Genomic DNA, 16,889 nt, shown 5'->3' with positions numbered 1-16,889 from the left:
AAAAATGCAATCATATTTGGATAATTCTACATACCTCTCAGCTGGATGATCATTTTGTGGCCTTCTCACATTTCCTGAAGAAATATTTTCAATCTGAAGCAAAAGATCTTGTAATACTGATACAGTCCAACTGGAGAGCTGATCCATCAGCCTGAGCTCTCTCTGTATTCAGTAAAATGTTGTTTGCAATATCGGTGCAAGGTGTCTCAGTTTGGGATGTTAATGTGCAATCAATCATCACTCAATAATTGATACAAAAATATAGCAGTAGTGTATATTCTGCAATTAGAATTTATAAAATGCATGTTACCTTAAACCTGAAATCTTAGGTGTAAAGTAAATCAGTATCATTACATATCTTTTGAACTGCTGTGTTGGCTCTTTCTTAGACAGGTTGTAAATCAGTGGTTTGGGCGCTGCCTTCAGTGACAGTCAAAAGTTGTACATAGGGACCTTTAGTTTAGTTTTTGCTATATATCATAGTAACAGACTTCTGACAGCTTGCTTATAAAGAAAATCCTTTTTCCAGGTTTTGTTTTACAGCTATGGTTTTTATTAACATACAGCTCAAGCTGATCCCAGGTCTGCATACTCCAGCCATGCCACAGTTCATTGCCCGGCCACTGTGCACACCATGAGACTGTTTATACCTAAAGTTTGAGTTGGGGCTCCCAGCAATTTTAGGGCTTAAAGGTGAGCCAGACTTATTATAGGGCTGATCCTAAAGGGGAATCAGGTTCAATGGGCTGCACCAGAGTTGGGATCTGAGGCCAGGGAAGCAATTTTTTGTCTGTGACTCCAGCCAGGCTGTAATATTAGGTTTTCAAAAATAGTAATTCCAATGAATACATTTAAAGAAGAAAGTCTTGTTTTCAGTGGGACAGTGGGCGCATATATTTTGAGGTGCTGTGTTCTGAAGTCAAAAGCCCCCTCATGCAGGGTTCAAAGCATCTCTCTGTGTATCCACATCCAACAAGGTGACCATGGTGTCCTACTCTGGCCACGGCTGGTCATCCATAATAAATGACTAACCTTGTGTATGTCTGTAGCAACACCAGGTGAGACACTGACAGTTCAAACACACATCCTCAGTTCAACTTCAGCTTAAACCTCACAGGGGCAGACAGCTGCAAGGTAAATCCCAACTCTCTAGCTGAATAAAAACAAATAAAAACATAGTTATATACAAAGACAGGATCATATTATTCAGTGTGGCATGATTGGTGCATCTATTGAATCTCTTAAGCTCTAGTGTATCATTGCCACACATATTTCTCCCATTTTAATTTCCAAATTTTAATCAGCTGCTGTTTTGCCATTGGGCCTCAATGGATCAATCCAATCATCACTGTATGGAGGCATCCAAACCAAACTGAATCAATTACATTATATGAGAGCCTGATATTTATAAGCTTAGGGGTTAGATTTGATGTTTTTCCCCCTGTGAATTAGCTTTATTGTTTTTCTGTAGAGGTCATAAAAGAACTTTTTAGTTTGTGCAAGCATGATAGTAGAAAAAGAAAACAAAATTAAAGAAGTTAATAAATGAAGAGATATCACAATGGTATTTTGTTTGGGGCTCAGGCGTGTTGCACACAGTATGGCTGTTTACCTCAGCTGAGGCCTAGAGGTACAAGTTTGCTGTGGATCAGTAGCGTGAAAAAAAAAAAAAACCTTACTGTGCCCACTCAACCCAAAAGGTGAGGAGCAGTGGAGTCTGTCAGAGCCGTATGGTGTCTGAAGGTAACAGCAGCAAATACTGCCAGGTCGGAGCTTTCCACTTTGCTTTGTCCAAAATGTTTATGTATTGTGCCAACAATGGCATGTGTCCTAAAATTATTTTACATTTCTATATTATTTTTTCAGGTTTTGGAAATGACCTTACATTGGATTAGAACACTATTTGTATCAAAACAGTGAGCTACATCTGCAAATCAAAAACCTAACCCCGAGTTCTTCGGTATGAGGATACAAGCGTTCATGTGTTGAGTGTGTTTTTGTAGGGAAAAAAAAGAAAAAGAGTTAAACAGCCAGTGGGCAAGTTGCACTGTTTGCATTATTTACTTTTGTTTTCCGCCACTAATAGACTGTGCAAGCTTGCATTCAAACACTGCATTGTAAATTTTGAACTGTGAAAAATACAGAAGACAGATTTAATTAAAAAGTCTTCTTGGAGCTTGTTGTTTCTTCAGCACAAATCCACTTATAGCTTCAGTGGCAGGAAGAAATAGAAGTCACGAACCTCCAACATGACAAGAGCACAATATGATGTTATGTCATGACATGCTTCCTCTGGGCATCTGAGTTAATGAAAAAAAAAGAATGGTTTATAGTCATAATGTCTGTCATTATGGAACTTTATACTCTTCCTGCTGTATCTTGTAATCAGTGGCAGAAATGAAATCTGAATTTGCACATTTGCATACTGTGTTTTTTGCATATAACATTACAGCTTCCAGCTATTTGTGGCAATACAAAAATGAGCTCACATGATGTTTTCTAAACATTATGAAAGTTCAACACAGAAAAATAAAAGCTTGAATTATTACAGTCACAACAGTTGTTTAACTGTAATTTTAAGATCTATCATCTGTTAGGAAGGGGTGAGTACCGATACCAGGTATCATAAATACTAGTGTACTAGTGGTATCGGCGAGTACTCAAGTGTGAGTGTGTGTTGGTCTGCAGTGTCAAAGAGATATCATTTGGCAGGTTTTGAAAATGTTGAGCCCTTAGTCCCCACCCTTGTTCAACATAGTCTTTATCAAAGGAGGACAAACACACACACACACACACAGACAGTCATTGTGACACAGCCCAGCTCATAGGATATTGACATTCACGTGGTGACCGCCCTAAAACCTGTGTTGATAACATTGATCGTATAAACCTTGAATCAATGGGACCCTGACCACTTGTAAAGCAGGAGCCCCGTCTAAATCCCGGCCTCCAGAGCTGCTCTCTGAGCATCACAGCATGGTGTGTTTTTGAAAAGCCTTCCGAGCTAGACGAACCAATCCATAGCTTCCCTATGGGCTGCGTGGAGGAAGGCACACAGCCCATATGCCTGGCCTGTTTGTTTGTAGTGCTGCTGAATGTCTGATGTAGACAACAGAGTGTAGAGTGGGTTGGTTTCACAACAGAAACAAAACGGTAGAATAAAAATCACATTTGAACAAAGCTGGCCGCGATGTCGCGTTTATATTAGCAATGAAGCAAATAATAGTTATGTAGCTGAATGTTTCTAGTTATTTCAGCTTCATTAGCAGCTGATAATGATACTAATAACGTGGACTAATGACTAATTGATTCATTCTTATCCATGCTTTGTGCCCTTCTTTGTGGCTATTTTTACCCATACTCATTTTTATATGTAGCTACCTAATTTGTTGACTGACTGGCTCACCAACTGGCTAGTATTCTATAGCTTAGAAAGGGTACAGCCAAAACAATATGTGCTGCAATATACAATTCTGAAATCAAGCTAAATTATAGCAACAAAGCTAACTAAGCTCTAGTAAATATATGTATGTATTACAAATGGCACCCAAAGTGAAGCTAAAATAAGAGGAACTATTAGATAAACTTACCATGTGTGGTCACTTTTGTAGTCCACATATTTATGTTAATGTGTGAATACTTTTGATCCTTCACTTTTTTAATATTATTTCTTTATATTATACTAAACTCATATTCAGTTTTTCTCCTGACTCCTGTCCCTCCCACAGTTTATATAACCAGAGCTCACTTAACTATTTACAGTTATAGAGGACAAATGATGTCTGAGATGTACAGTGTAATATTTCCAATGTGTGTTTCCTTCTTCAGCTCGTGTCCTCGAGCAGCACACAGGAAAAGTCGGATTTGATATGCCGTCTGCATCAAATAATTTCCGCTCTCCGTTGGGATTTCAGCCCGGGCCAGTGTCTTATAAAGCAGACAGCAAGCTTTTAATAAATCAGACTTGCATAGGAGCTGAAACGTTCCATGTCGCTTGGCTGGTTTATTGTCCCCATGCAAAAAGCGGAGGACTTCATACGGACAGACAGAAAATGAACCATGGACTTTTAGACTCAATTTAATTTCCTTTACAGACAAGCCTAAGTGACAGAAAGGACAGAAACAACACTGAAAACAGAGGTAGCTGTGTCACTACCAGTGTTGCCGTTTTTGTTGCTTTTATTGCTTCATGGCCACTCACCAACTGAAAAACATTTCTTAATCTCTTAAAGCTAATCAAGTATCAGCTATTCATACTAATACTAATTGAATATCATAAGGCTTTTTGCAGCAGAACACCTACAGCATTATTTGCCTTGCATTCTCCTACAACACGCCTCTAATTTTCAGCATATTTGTGGAAACGGTGAATTGCGAGACCTCATTCACTGCCACCAAATGAATTAGTTACACATGAACAAGTGTAAAAATGAGTTTTGGATTTGTGCAGATTAAACTTTGGGAATGATAGCCACTTTAACCAGTTAAGTGCAGGTACACAGAGGGATGCAGGATACAGCATGGATATATGCTAACCGAAAGCTGAATATGCTGGTATGAGTGTTTTATGTGACTGTTTTCCCTCAGACAGTGCTTAGTACACCTTGCAGGCTTTTTAAAGATCCTCATCAGCTTGTGTTCAGTCTTTGATTCTTTATTCTGACTGGTCAAAGCAGAAGGATTTTATTATCATTAGTATAATTAGCAGCTGACTCACCCACGTGGTTAACTTAAAGATGATTTATGGGGTATGGAACAGTCTTTTGTCTTTGAGCCCACTCCATCTTAGTGTTATAGTGAATTCGGATGTCAGCGAAACCAGTGCAGCAAGTCCCACTATTCCATCTGGGATCATTATTTCTCTCCCCTGTAGAAGTAACCTTCTTTCGCACGGTTAAAGAAGAAGAGAAAGCAGCTTGGGGATGAACTTTTTCATTCATTCCGTTTTGCTGCCCAGCAGTTTTGCGCAGCACGGACACAATAACACAGGTTAACAGGAGTATTCTTAGGGATACTCAATCTCATTGTGTCAAAGGGGCATGTCAGGAGTTAAACCCCAGTAAGAACTTGATGGCAGTATGGCCAATAGCTGTGTTACTCTGTGCATGTAAAGTCTCTCATTACTGCATCATACTTTCTTTTGAACTGGAAAGGCAGTAAGTGGCAGCCATTGTAATGTCAGCTTTGTTTTTGCAAGGTGGGCATGTAGCACACTGTTACATTCCAACCAACTGTGAGCGGAGTTAGAGATTTTTCACCTCCTAAAACCACACCAATTCTTTCCACTACAGATTAGATTAGGATTACAGATTGCATATAATTATTGAAGGTTTTTGGTTTGTTATCAATCAACTGCTGAACTTTCAGTCAGATGATGTTTTGTCATCAACACATAGACAGGAGCAGTTGAAACTAAATGGTTAAATTCTCTATGATCACAATAACATACTACCTGATAGGATACTTTACATTGTGGGCTACATGGAGGGGATTTACATGTAGCGTAGTGTAACTGATTTTTGAAATCTTTTTACCCTTTATAACTCAGCTATGATTTACAACTACAATAGAATTCACATTAATACCCCCATCACCACACAGAGTCAAACTATTATAGCTTCATGCTATATTAGCTTTTATGAAATAGTCCAAATTGGCTCAAATGATATGAGCCAGTCCTGTCATTAATACTCATTTCCTGTGGAGAAATCCTCATGTGACGTGTGTGAAATGGGGTTGTGACTTTGACATTTGTGCAATGTCAAAATCAGCTCTGGATCATAAAGCCTATTAGTCCGAATCCCCGTAATTTAAATTTTGATTTCATTTCATTGTAGGTATTAAATATTATACATTAAGCCTGGATTCAGGAGTCGGTGGAATAACAAATGCATGAAAGGATTCAGTGTTTGAAAACTGTAACTTCACATCAAATCCAATCAGTGGCCCTTTGGCGAAGATAAAGTTTATTATATTCAGGCAAGAAACTTCCTTTTGCTATCTTGTAGCTGTCAGACAGTCCAGATCTTTCCGCCTTCCTGATTCTTAATGCCTCGCATCCAGAGACTAAGTGACAGATTGATAGCTCAGCTCTAATACCATGCCTGCTCCGTCTGCCTGAGAAAGGCCATGTCTTCTCTCCTCCGTTCAGGACTTACATGACAGGAGTGTAAGTCATACGGAGCACTGGTGCCATTATAACATCATCCTCATCCGTTAGTAAGTGGATTATGGGGCTGGAGCGCTGGCATGCTTTGATGTGTGGTTTGGTTTTATTGGCTCTGTAAGAGAACACAGTCCACTTAGTCCCCACTTTGAATCCAAGTAATGCCTGGCATTAAACAGTTTTTTTTCCCATAACGCCCGTATTAGCCTCCTGTACGCATGAGCGCTAATGCTGGTTGATGGGTTTGAATTACATTTGTCACAGAGGTAGATTTGATTGAGATCCATTTCAAGTACTTGACATTTGACATCTTATTCTTGTTTGCTTAGGGATGAATGAAACAGTAGGGGTACTTCACATTCATTTGGGCTTTATACTCGTGAAATTACATGACTAGCTACCAAATTCGAAAATTCTTAAACTCTGCTCTCTGTTTGAGCTTATTACAAACAGATTAATATTTACACCCTTGAACTTTTTCTGTGAAAATAAAATAATGTGAAACAAGTGATTTTAATACAGGTGCCAACAAGCACATACCCAGGACCATAGTCACTGGCTCCCTCCACACAGATCATTACTCCAGTGTAACACCGTTGTTCCCCTGATTCATCCCACTCTGGCTCCATGATGTTGTTATCAGGGCTTTGTGGGGCACATGCCTTCTGTTTTCTGTTGGCAGATTGCTTGTTCTTGTTGTGGCTGAAGACATTTTTTGGCTGCCTGTTCGGGTTTGTCATTTTGCAGAATGAATATGGGACATATCAAATAAGATGATTGATGCAAGACTTTGAGGTGCTATGTACAGCACAATACACTTTTGTCACTTCAGTGTTTGTTGATTAATCACCTGTCTTCATACCTAGAACAAAACAAAACATAAAAAATCTTAGTTTTGCAGGTCGATGTCTTCCAAACATCTAAGGTGTGATGTCATGATAATTGTATCAGGAGAAATGTGTGGACGCAAATGGCAGCAAACCACATAGATCTGCTCGTGTGCACTGTCCATCTACAAGTGTGACCCTATCAGCTCTTAGCTAATAGACCAGACTTCAGTATTGTACAGACTAGGACAAAGACAGTGACTTCAAACAAATTATTTAATATAAAACGTGGTTGCCTTGGCCTTTCTTTCTGCGCTCAAACATTTCCTTTTATCGTCACCTCAGCATTCTCCACACTACACAAAACATTCCACATAGTACCTAAGGTGCCTTCTCCCTTTCTCTCCATCACACCTCTTAGCAACCCTTCATCATGTCTAGCCATCTTAAAAGTTTCAGCTCTATCTTTTATCATTCTTTGTCTATGTAAAATGTTCCTCAGTATCTATTTCAGGTTGCCATTGTTTTATTTGAGCACGAATAACAGGCTTCATCAGTGACTTTCAAAGTACTGGAAATTTAATCATCACAATCCAAATGACTCTGTTCTCCTTTCTGACCACTTTGTATGCAGATTTCCTGCATAAGTGACCCATATCATGGTGTCATTTGTTAATGTCCTTGACTGTGCAGATTAAGCAAACAACTTATGCAAATAGGCCGCTACTTTCGCCAATTTCAATTAATATGAGTAACTGAAACCCCACTTTTATTCAGCCTCAGAATCCCTAATACGTTTGAAAAGGGATGTTTTATGTAAATGCTTGATTAATATACGTGTCCTCATTTCATCACTTTTGCTTATCTTTCCATAAACTCTACCTTGTTTGACTGAGCTGACAGAGTTTTATTCTAATTGATTTTTACCCTTTCATTGTTTTTGAATCAGTTATACTAAACCTTTGTTGTTGTGTTAACATGTAATCAGATTGGTACTGGTTTATTTACATTTAAGGAATAGAAATAGAAGGAATAGAAATACAATTCTCGTTGGGTCAAGGTTTTCTAGTTGTCAGAGTGTTAGGGATTCAGTCTTTTTTTTTTAAAGCCCATCTCCACTGGCAAATTGCTGCTGTCTGTCTCCTCCCATAATGTCATCTTGACATTTTCATAACTCTTTTTGACATTTTCCAAATTGCACGATGTATCTGATTTTGATTAGATTGACTGAGCTCGCCCAGGAAACATAAAAAGTAAATTGGACATACTGTACATGTAAGTCATATAACATGCGTTCATTCATGTTACGTTATCTTATATCTCCTGATTCTTTAAATTGTTGCAGTAACCTTAAAATAAATGCAATAGTGGTTTAGTTAAATAACATTTTAACTTAAATGTCCTTGCTTTTCTTCATGGAAGAGATTTGGGCTAGTATTCAAACTGGCACTTGCTCTCTCAGTCTCTTGTGTTTCCACAGGCTGTGTGCTTTTCACTTGCCTTGACTTTCATCCATATCCTGCTTCTTGGAAGGCGTCTCGCTTTTTGTGCTCTCTCTGACTCCCCCACCATTTGACTGGCTCACTTTGTCTGTCTGATTCTGTCCATCCACCCTGCTAACCTGTCCTCAGGGCCGACTCATTGCCCTTCATCCGTCCATCTTTCTCCCAGTCCTCTGTGGGTGTAGATGTAGCTTCATCCCCTTACCCCATTGAGCATCTCATAAGTCATTAAAATCACAGAGAAAGGAAGCAAAATAAAGCAGTCATGTGACCTGACCCAGTCATCTGGTATCAGTGTGTGGTGGAGTGGATGTATGTACTGATATTTAAAGTCACAATTGACTTCTATCTTCAGGATTTTTTCACAGAATGCGAGCAGAGATTTTTTGACTTTGGTCACATTTCGGAGTATCTTCATGTGGATCACACTGATGCTTCAGTTTTAAACTCTGAGGAGTTTAACTCCAGGGCTATTTATAATTTATAATTCCACTTTCTGGCAGCTTAAGGCTACATTTTGGCGCGGTGAGAGTATTTACACATTTATGTACTTTTTCCTATATGATATTATCAGAGGCTTAATGCAGATTAAATATGAAAAACATCACATTTACCCTGGTTGGGTTGACACTGCAGACTAAAACGGAGGGGGAGCTGTTTATCCCACCTGATCACCACCCGACTGTGCGATGTCAGGCTGCTCTGTGAAAAACACACAGCTGGATCCTGAGTTCAGCTGAGCTGACCCGTTCAGTCTCTCAATCAATACAGGAAAGATGCAGGTCTGGGGTGGGTCGTAGTATGGAGCATCAAAATGCCAGTGAACACACACTGAGCTGTGCAGAAAAAAATAATAATACATTCCTGCAATATATTCATCTCATAATTAAAGAAGAGCTTTGCATTGACACAAAGAAAATAGTGACCTTTTAGGGGGAAAAGCTAATTTAGTTCAGTAAATTATGCTGCAAATGACAATGAATGCAGTGGCGGAAAGCAAAAAGAAATATGGCATAGTGAAAATTCAAAAATAAACTTCATCTTGCGCCTCACAGTATCCAGTATTTTCCAAAATATTCAAGCTCACATCCTTTATGAGTATGACAGAAAATTAAATCAGGCTTTGTCTAAAAACTATGTTTATTAGGAACATCAAGTTTTATCAGGTGCACTTGTGTTCAGGATTTAGGCACAACATCCATATTATTGCTGTTCTCTAAAAAATGATGCCATTGTTTTTGGTGGGTAGACATTGATGTAGTCAGGTTGTGCTCAGTATGCTGAAAAACAGCTTATTTTTACTTAAGCTTAAGATAAAATCTGCACAAACCAAGTTGGATTTTCCATCTGATTCTCATGAGGTTTTTTAATCATAAGCATAAATGTCAGCAACCATGTAAATGTGTATTTTCAAAATTAAAAGTTGGAGAAATGCTTTTAGGTGGCTGCACTATTTATAAGACATGGCCTTAAATTAAGATGTCCTGGACTTTGTTTTAATGTGAGATTGTTGCACAGTAGCATGACAGCTCCTGCAGTATCTGTAACACTGTAGTTGTTATTTGCTAAATTGTAGCTGCAACCTTTTTCAAATTGTGCTGTTGGCATCATGACTTTGACTTTGATATGTATTCTACTTGGCAAGATTGTCTGACTCTGGTGTCTCCTTCTCCTCTCTCTCTCTCTCCCCCCTTTTTTGTTGTATGTGTCTGCTCCAAATACCACCCTCCTCCCCTCAGGGCGGGATGATCGCCCTTCTGCTGTCCATCCTGTGCCTGGTCCTGATCCTATACACTCGGAGGCGCTGGTGTAAACGTCGCCGCATCCCTCAGCCCCAGAAGAGCGCCAGTGCTGAGGCGGCTAATGAAATCCACTACATCCCATCAGTGCTGATGGGAGGCCAGGCCCGGGAGAGCTTAAGGAACTCTCGGGGTCAGGGGCCGAACTCCACTGGTACCCTCAGCATCCGGGAGACGCCAATTTTGGATGGGTATAAGCAGGGTTTGGAAGAATGGGGGAGGTGGCTAGATGTAATCTGAAGCTCTTAAACTCTGTAAAATAATCACATGCAGCTGCTGACAGCAACAAGAATATGATGATGGATAATCATTATGGTTTATTGTTCCACAAATTACAGCAGCGTAGTTTAGAAATGAAATTTGGAAAGCTGCTGATATAATTGAACCAGCACACTTTATTGTAATGAGTTTCAAAGCTCACAAAGCGTATAAAAGTCCTTACCTTATCAGTACATTCCATCACTCCCAGAAATCTTGACTGCTCCATCAAGCACACTTGCTGCCTGTGACATTTACTCTAATTTAGATAAGTCAGGATGATGTGCCGCTAATTGATTTCCACCTCATTCCCAGGTATGAGTACGACATTACCGACCTGCGTCACCATCTGCAGCGGGAGTGTATGAACGGAGGGGAGGAATTTGCCAGCCAAGTCACCCGTAACCTGGACACCCTCCAGGGCTGTAATGACAAGAATAATATGGACCTCACACCTGGTAAGTTGAGTGATACAGAAATGCCTAGGTAAGGAGATGTAACAGCAGGTAATGAACACAAAAACAAACAAAATGTGGTAAAGCTGCACTAAAAATATTTCTTACATTTCTTTTTAATCCCTTCAGCTGTTTAAGCACAAAATACTTAATACTGTAGCCATTTTTTGCTGTTTCTACAATAGATAGAATCTGATGCACACTGGTGTTACAGTGGCAATAATATTAAAGCATGATTAAAAACCAGCTTTCTCATTAATAAGCACATTTTCCACCTCAGTTCTGCAGTTTCAAGGATGTCATAGGTCACATATTCCAATAGCTCAGATTAGTACATTAGTTTAAAGTGGATTGAAAATGTTTTATTTTCTCTTGTAGGTGAGAGCTAGTCATCTAAATGAATGTAGACTAAATGATAGAGTACAGGAATAAAACACAAATTAACCACCTGTTCAGTTCTCAGAGCTTCTGTGCTGCAACTGCACATGGAATATAAATAACAAAACTGCAGGTGTTCTTTCAAAAGTTCATTCTTCAAACTTGAAATAAGGTTTGTGCACCTGCCAAGAATGTTTTTTTTTCATAATCAGTGGACACTCCCATGAGAACTAATTTGTCATGTACAGCGGTTTTGATGGCAGGAATAGCCTCTGCATTCTTTACTGTTTTGATTCATCAAGAGATCAGTTATGGCGATGGTGCTCTCACAAAGTGCCCCTATAAAATGCAAACAGCCCCAACCCTGAGCTGATGGAAGTGGAGTAATCCTGCACGTTATGCATTTAAGATGGGTAATGCAACCAAGTGGAGAAATAGAAAACCAAGCTGCAGGCCCTGCATGGAATATTGAACGATATATAAACGATTGAGAGGTCACTCAGAAGATGGCATTTGAATTATGAATAAAACAACATAGATTTCGGTCAATATGTTTTGGCTGGCATGACCTTTTGCCTTAGAATAATTTAACAGGTATGAATACTTAAGTCTGTTGTCACTGGAACAGTTTACCTTAAAAATATAAAAGCTTTATATGTCGGAAATTAGAAAACAAAAATTGTTACTAGTGACATCTGTGGCTACTAAGTGAACTGCACTCAACCTGTTGGCCCTCATACACATGTGCAACCTGACTGAAGTGTAGGATGAGCTAACTGCTGTCAATACAGCCATACTGATAGCATGGCTAATACACAATAAATAATAATTTACAGAAACCATGTTCTATACTAGTAGTATCAATCAATTATTGTTTGTCTGGAGCTTCCTCTCTTAATATTGACATAGAGAGATGGTTCCATCCCCTGAGACTAAAACATGCTGTGCCACTTCCTTTAATGCGTTTTAATTTCATGCCAGCTTTTCCTATTCATACATTTTGGCTGAGTAAACAGCAGAGTGGATGTGCTTTCTTAGCTTTATGCTTGTGGTTTGAGATCCTCCATCCAAAATCAACACAATTTTCCAATTGTACCCATTCTAGTGTGTGTGCGTGTGTCTACTAACTTCCATTTCTTCACCTTTGTAATCATGTCCTACTTGTCTGCAGTGAGTGACAACACCAAGTTGGCCCTAATGAACAAATACAAAGACAACATCATCGCCACAAGTCCCATCGACAGCAACCACCAGCAGAACACCCTGCTTCCGCACAACACCTCCACCAGCCAACGTAAACGTCTCTCCAGCAACACCCGTGGTGAGTCACCCCTGTAGGTTCTAATAGATCCCATCTGTAGATAAACTGGTGTATCATTATGTATACACTGTTATTGGCAATGATTTAAAACATTGACATTTAAATACCCTTTCTCATGACAGCAGCAACATGATTAACAATAGACTTCTGGTCTGATGGAGCCAACTGAAATTGGAATTCCTGTGTACGATCATTGTAGTGAGATACTGCAGTTTTTTTTTCATTTCTGTTAAAGCATATCATGGCTATATTAGAGGAAAAACATCATTTATTAGCTTCTGTCAACAAAAACCTAAAAGCTTGTATTGCCAAGAGATGGTTTATCAGCTTCCACAGTAACCATATGATCGCACCCTGTAACCTTCAGCAGTTTTTCCCTTTGTAAGGATTTATTCATTTCATGGATGATCAGCTGTGTTTTGTTTTTATAGTATTTGGAAATAAGCTATAGCAGAAGTTTTCCACTCAACAGACCCTGGTGTGGATCAAACTTTCCCCTGTCCTCTATCAGCACTTAATCCTCGATGAGAAGCAGGCGACAGGGTAATGTAAAGAGCCGTAGATGTGAGCTCTGACATAAAAGATGGGCTAAGAAACAGTTAACAGTATTGATCCTTAAAACTATTTTGTATGGGTTGCTCTTCCTTAGTCAGAACAAACAAAAATAGCCTCTACTTTTGTGTGGCCTTGTAGATCCACAAATCAAACATCAAAGAGTTACATGTTGATGTTATGTTAAATCAGGAATTTTAGTTCCAGTTTGACTTTTGTCTGCGTGCGGCTGCTGTCATAGAAAATCTGTGGTAGCCCTCACCCCTACTGAGCTTGTCATGGCACACTCAAAACATGAATGGTACAATAATTTTAATACAAATGAGGCCTAAGGTGAAGGAGTTCTTTGTTCACCTCGCTGCAGTGGTGTGATCAACACCCCACAGCACACATCTGTTATCTCTAAATGTTTATCTCTCACTGCTCAGTTGCTGACCTGAAGACACAGTGAATCACTGAATGCCACAACAGGTTTAATCACTGACAACATCGTGAATGCCCTTTGGAAAACTCCCAAGGATCCAGAGACATTTTCAAATTGATGGACAGAAGTTATCAGTAATACAGTAAATAAAGAAAAGGAAAGGTTATAAAAGTGGAATAAGGATTTAAATTTTTTTTTTGCAGGACACTGAGGATAAAGTCAGTGTTGTACATCTATATTATCTAGACAGATGAGTGCTCTTTGATCCAAAGATAATGACAGTGTTTTGTGTGAATGTGGTCTGAATGTGAAACATCTTTTGCTCACTGCATTTTCCACATGCATTTTGTACCCAATTCATTTGCATTCACAGCTGTCACATCATCACAAACACATTCTGTGTTCACCTCTGCCTGCTCAAGCTGTGGTAGTGTAGGGATTGTACTGTTTGACAGGAGACTGAGAAACACAGGAAAAGAAGAGTAGAGCTTACAGCGGATGAAAGGAGAGACATTAGCCCGTAATGATAAACAAGAGAAAAAGAAGGCAGCGACATTTTCAAAATGTCATTTTAGAAATTTTAGTTGACCTCAGACCATAATTCACTTTTCTCCATACTTGGCTGCACAGATGCTTTATTCTCAGCCCAATTAAAAACACCACAAAGAAACTCTAGCAATAAAACCTCAGCTGAAGAAAACTGTCAGGGTTTGCAGCAGGAAAAAAAGAATTTATCTGTGCACATTATTGTAGCAACTCAAGTATTTGTCCCTCCCACTCAGTCATTTTAATTATGTTTCATTTATTATTATTACTTTTGGAAAGCCAACATGACTTTGTTTAAAGAAGTAGATTCTTCTGTTCTTTTTTTTAACCTTGACTGTTTCACTGCTCACCTGAAGCCATCGTGTTTTTTTTTTTCTTCTTCCTAACAGTGACTAGAGCTAAAATCAGAAAGAGGAAAACAACATTCAAGCAAAACACCTTTATTCAATAATAGAGGGTGAGAACAAAGAAGGAAAGCCCCGAACACCCGACAGAAAGCAGCTCTGCTATTGGTTCCAAAATGGCAGTGTTGGAATATTAAAACCTGCAGTGCTGAGAAAACCCTGTAACATGGTTGGCAGTGAACTGGAAATAACAGAGTGATGTTTACCTTCACACTACGTCTGTGAGGCTTTCTGCCAAAATGATGAAAGAATCAAAAGGTCTAAGGCCGGATTCAGGCTGCTATTAGTGCAGTGTCAAAAACATTCATGGCTTTCATTTTAATACAGTTGCTCTGTTGGCACAGCAGGAGTTATGGAAAGAAATGTATTATGGTGTGTGCATGTGTTATAGCTAGGCAAACACTTGCACACGTTCTCAGTGAGTGAATCCTTTGGAGTGTTAATTAGATAATTCGTATTGTTTTGTTCAGGCAAAATCACTGACTTTAGGCAAAAACTGTGATTGTGATTCACAGTTCTTATTTAAATGTTGTTGTGCAAATTCTCATATCCTGGTGAAGAATGAAATGGAGGCTTCTGCAAGGCCGACAAGGTTTTATGTCTTTGCAAAGAAAGGTCAGTCAACACACAAGCAGTCACAGTGAAGAAAGATCCTGGACGTGGGGAGATTTGAACACTTACGCCCCCCAGGGTGCACCCTTTTGTCTGCTGACAGTATTAGCATTGACTTCCTGGGATGTTGATTCATACCTGGAGTGTCCTGCAGGGTTTTGTATCCAGGCAGGAGGTTTTGAGAGGTCTGGACATCACAATCAAAATACAAAAGGGTTTGGTACCTTGGTGAGAAAACAGGAGGTGGGGTGTTGAACACAAAGAGATTAAAATACACAGATACTGAAATTGTCATTACAGTCTAATCAGAGAGCCTTGTGGCTGTGAACCTTTGGTCACCATTAATTAGTGGCAGGACCTCTTTAGAAAAATGTAGATGTGTTTGGACTATAGGAGCTCGATCCATTGACTAATGGACCAATAAATACTTTTATTCCTCATTGGCCTATTTTCACTGGTCCTTCCCATTTCTTCTTCCTCTCTTCTGCCCCTGCTTGTTTTGCTCCTGATGGTTCCTGCTTTTTTATGTAGCACAGTATTTTTTGTTTGACTCCAAGTTTAACAAGAGGGGAGCCCCACAGCTTTCAGAGCTGTTCAAAAGCACCAACCCCACGGTTGGTACTTCTTTCGTACCCTGATAGCAGCCCTGAAAGACCCCCTGTGGGGGAAATCTTGGTGGTGAAACACATGTGGGTAGGCTGGGCTGCCCTAAAACACCCTGACAGCTCCTGTGGTTAAAATAATCTTAATGTCTGGTGGTCAATGGGGAGGAGAGACATAATTATTTGATCCCATATCAACATTGCCACAAATGCAACCAATGCACTTTGTCAGGTTAATAATTTATCAGGTGGCAAGTCATCTGAGGTGTTTTGTGAAGGCACCCAAGCACAATATAGCTAGTGTGAAACTGTTGAGTGAAGATGCATCTCCAACACCGACAAGGCCATCAAGCTCTGCCCATTTCAGCTGTGTGCTGTAAATCCAGCAGCCATTTTGATAGCTGCAGCTTGTCAAGTCAGCAAGCTGCAAAGATAACATCACTGCATTGATGCACATCCAGCTAGAACTGTTTGTAGTGTTTGCAGAAGCTCGCAGGATAAAAGTGAAATTTGGATTATTGACTTAAGGCTTAAGTACTTGAAGTATCCTTCAGATATACCTTATATAAGCCTTTTGTTAGCAGCCCAAAAACAAAACACACCTTCAAGCTCTACATCCAAAATGTTTCATTATCATATAATGGCTGGGTTGGATAAAGTGTAGGATTTGGTGTTCATACACGAGACCTCCACCAAATGCTGCTGTGTAGCCACAACTATGAAGCATCTCTGTGTGCGCACAGTGAGTTAGATGTGAGCTGGGGTATTTGTTGTTCTTCAAATAGTCTTTCCCCTGCCTCTATCTCCTTCTCCTTTTGTGACAGCATCTGTGAGAGTTTGAGCGAGTCTTGAGTCGGCTTTGTTTTCTCTGAGCTGGCCAACCTATACTGATAGTGCAGCCCATCCTCAGACGGAGGATGTGTCTTCTCTTACTCCTAATGGCTTCTAATTTAATTACATTTTGTTTATTTTGAGTGTACACAAGAAAGTAAAAATGTGCAGTCATTATAAGTGTCGTATCAGTAGCATCAGCTTGCCGTATG

At 39.5% G+C, this 16,889-nt stretch overlaps 1 protein-coding gene across 1 annotated transcript in view; it reads left to right on the top strand.

Annotated features, from left to right (window-relative positions):
- Positions 1 to 16,889, top strand: part of astn1 (astrotactin 1) — a 305,771-nt gene that overhangs the window by 65,864 nt on the left and 223,018 nt on the right. The window contains exons 3-5 of the mRNA XM_028427538.1: positions 10,235 to 10,485; positions 10,868 to 11,010; positions 12,557 to 12,706. Coding sequence (XP_028283339.1) covers positions 10,235 to 10,485; positions 10,868 to 11,010; positions 12,557 to 12,706 — 544 coding nt within the window. The remainder of the gene's footprint in view (positions 1 to 10,234; positions 10,486 to 10,867; positions 11,011 to 12,556; positions 12,707 to 16,889) is intronic.

The sequence above is a fragment of the Parambassis ranga genome, chromosome 17 (genome assembly GCF_900634625.1).
Source record: "Parambassis ranga chromosome 17, fParRan2.1, whole genome shotgun sequence".
NCBI lineage: Eukaryota > Metazoa > Chordata > Actinopteri > Ambassidae > Parambassis > Parambassis ranga.
The sequence above is the reverse complement of the archived record's forward strand: the minus strand, read 5'-3'. Positions and strand labels throughout refer to the sequence as shown.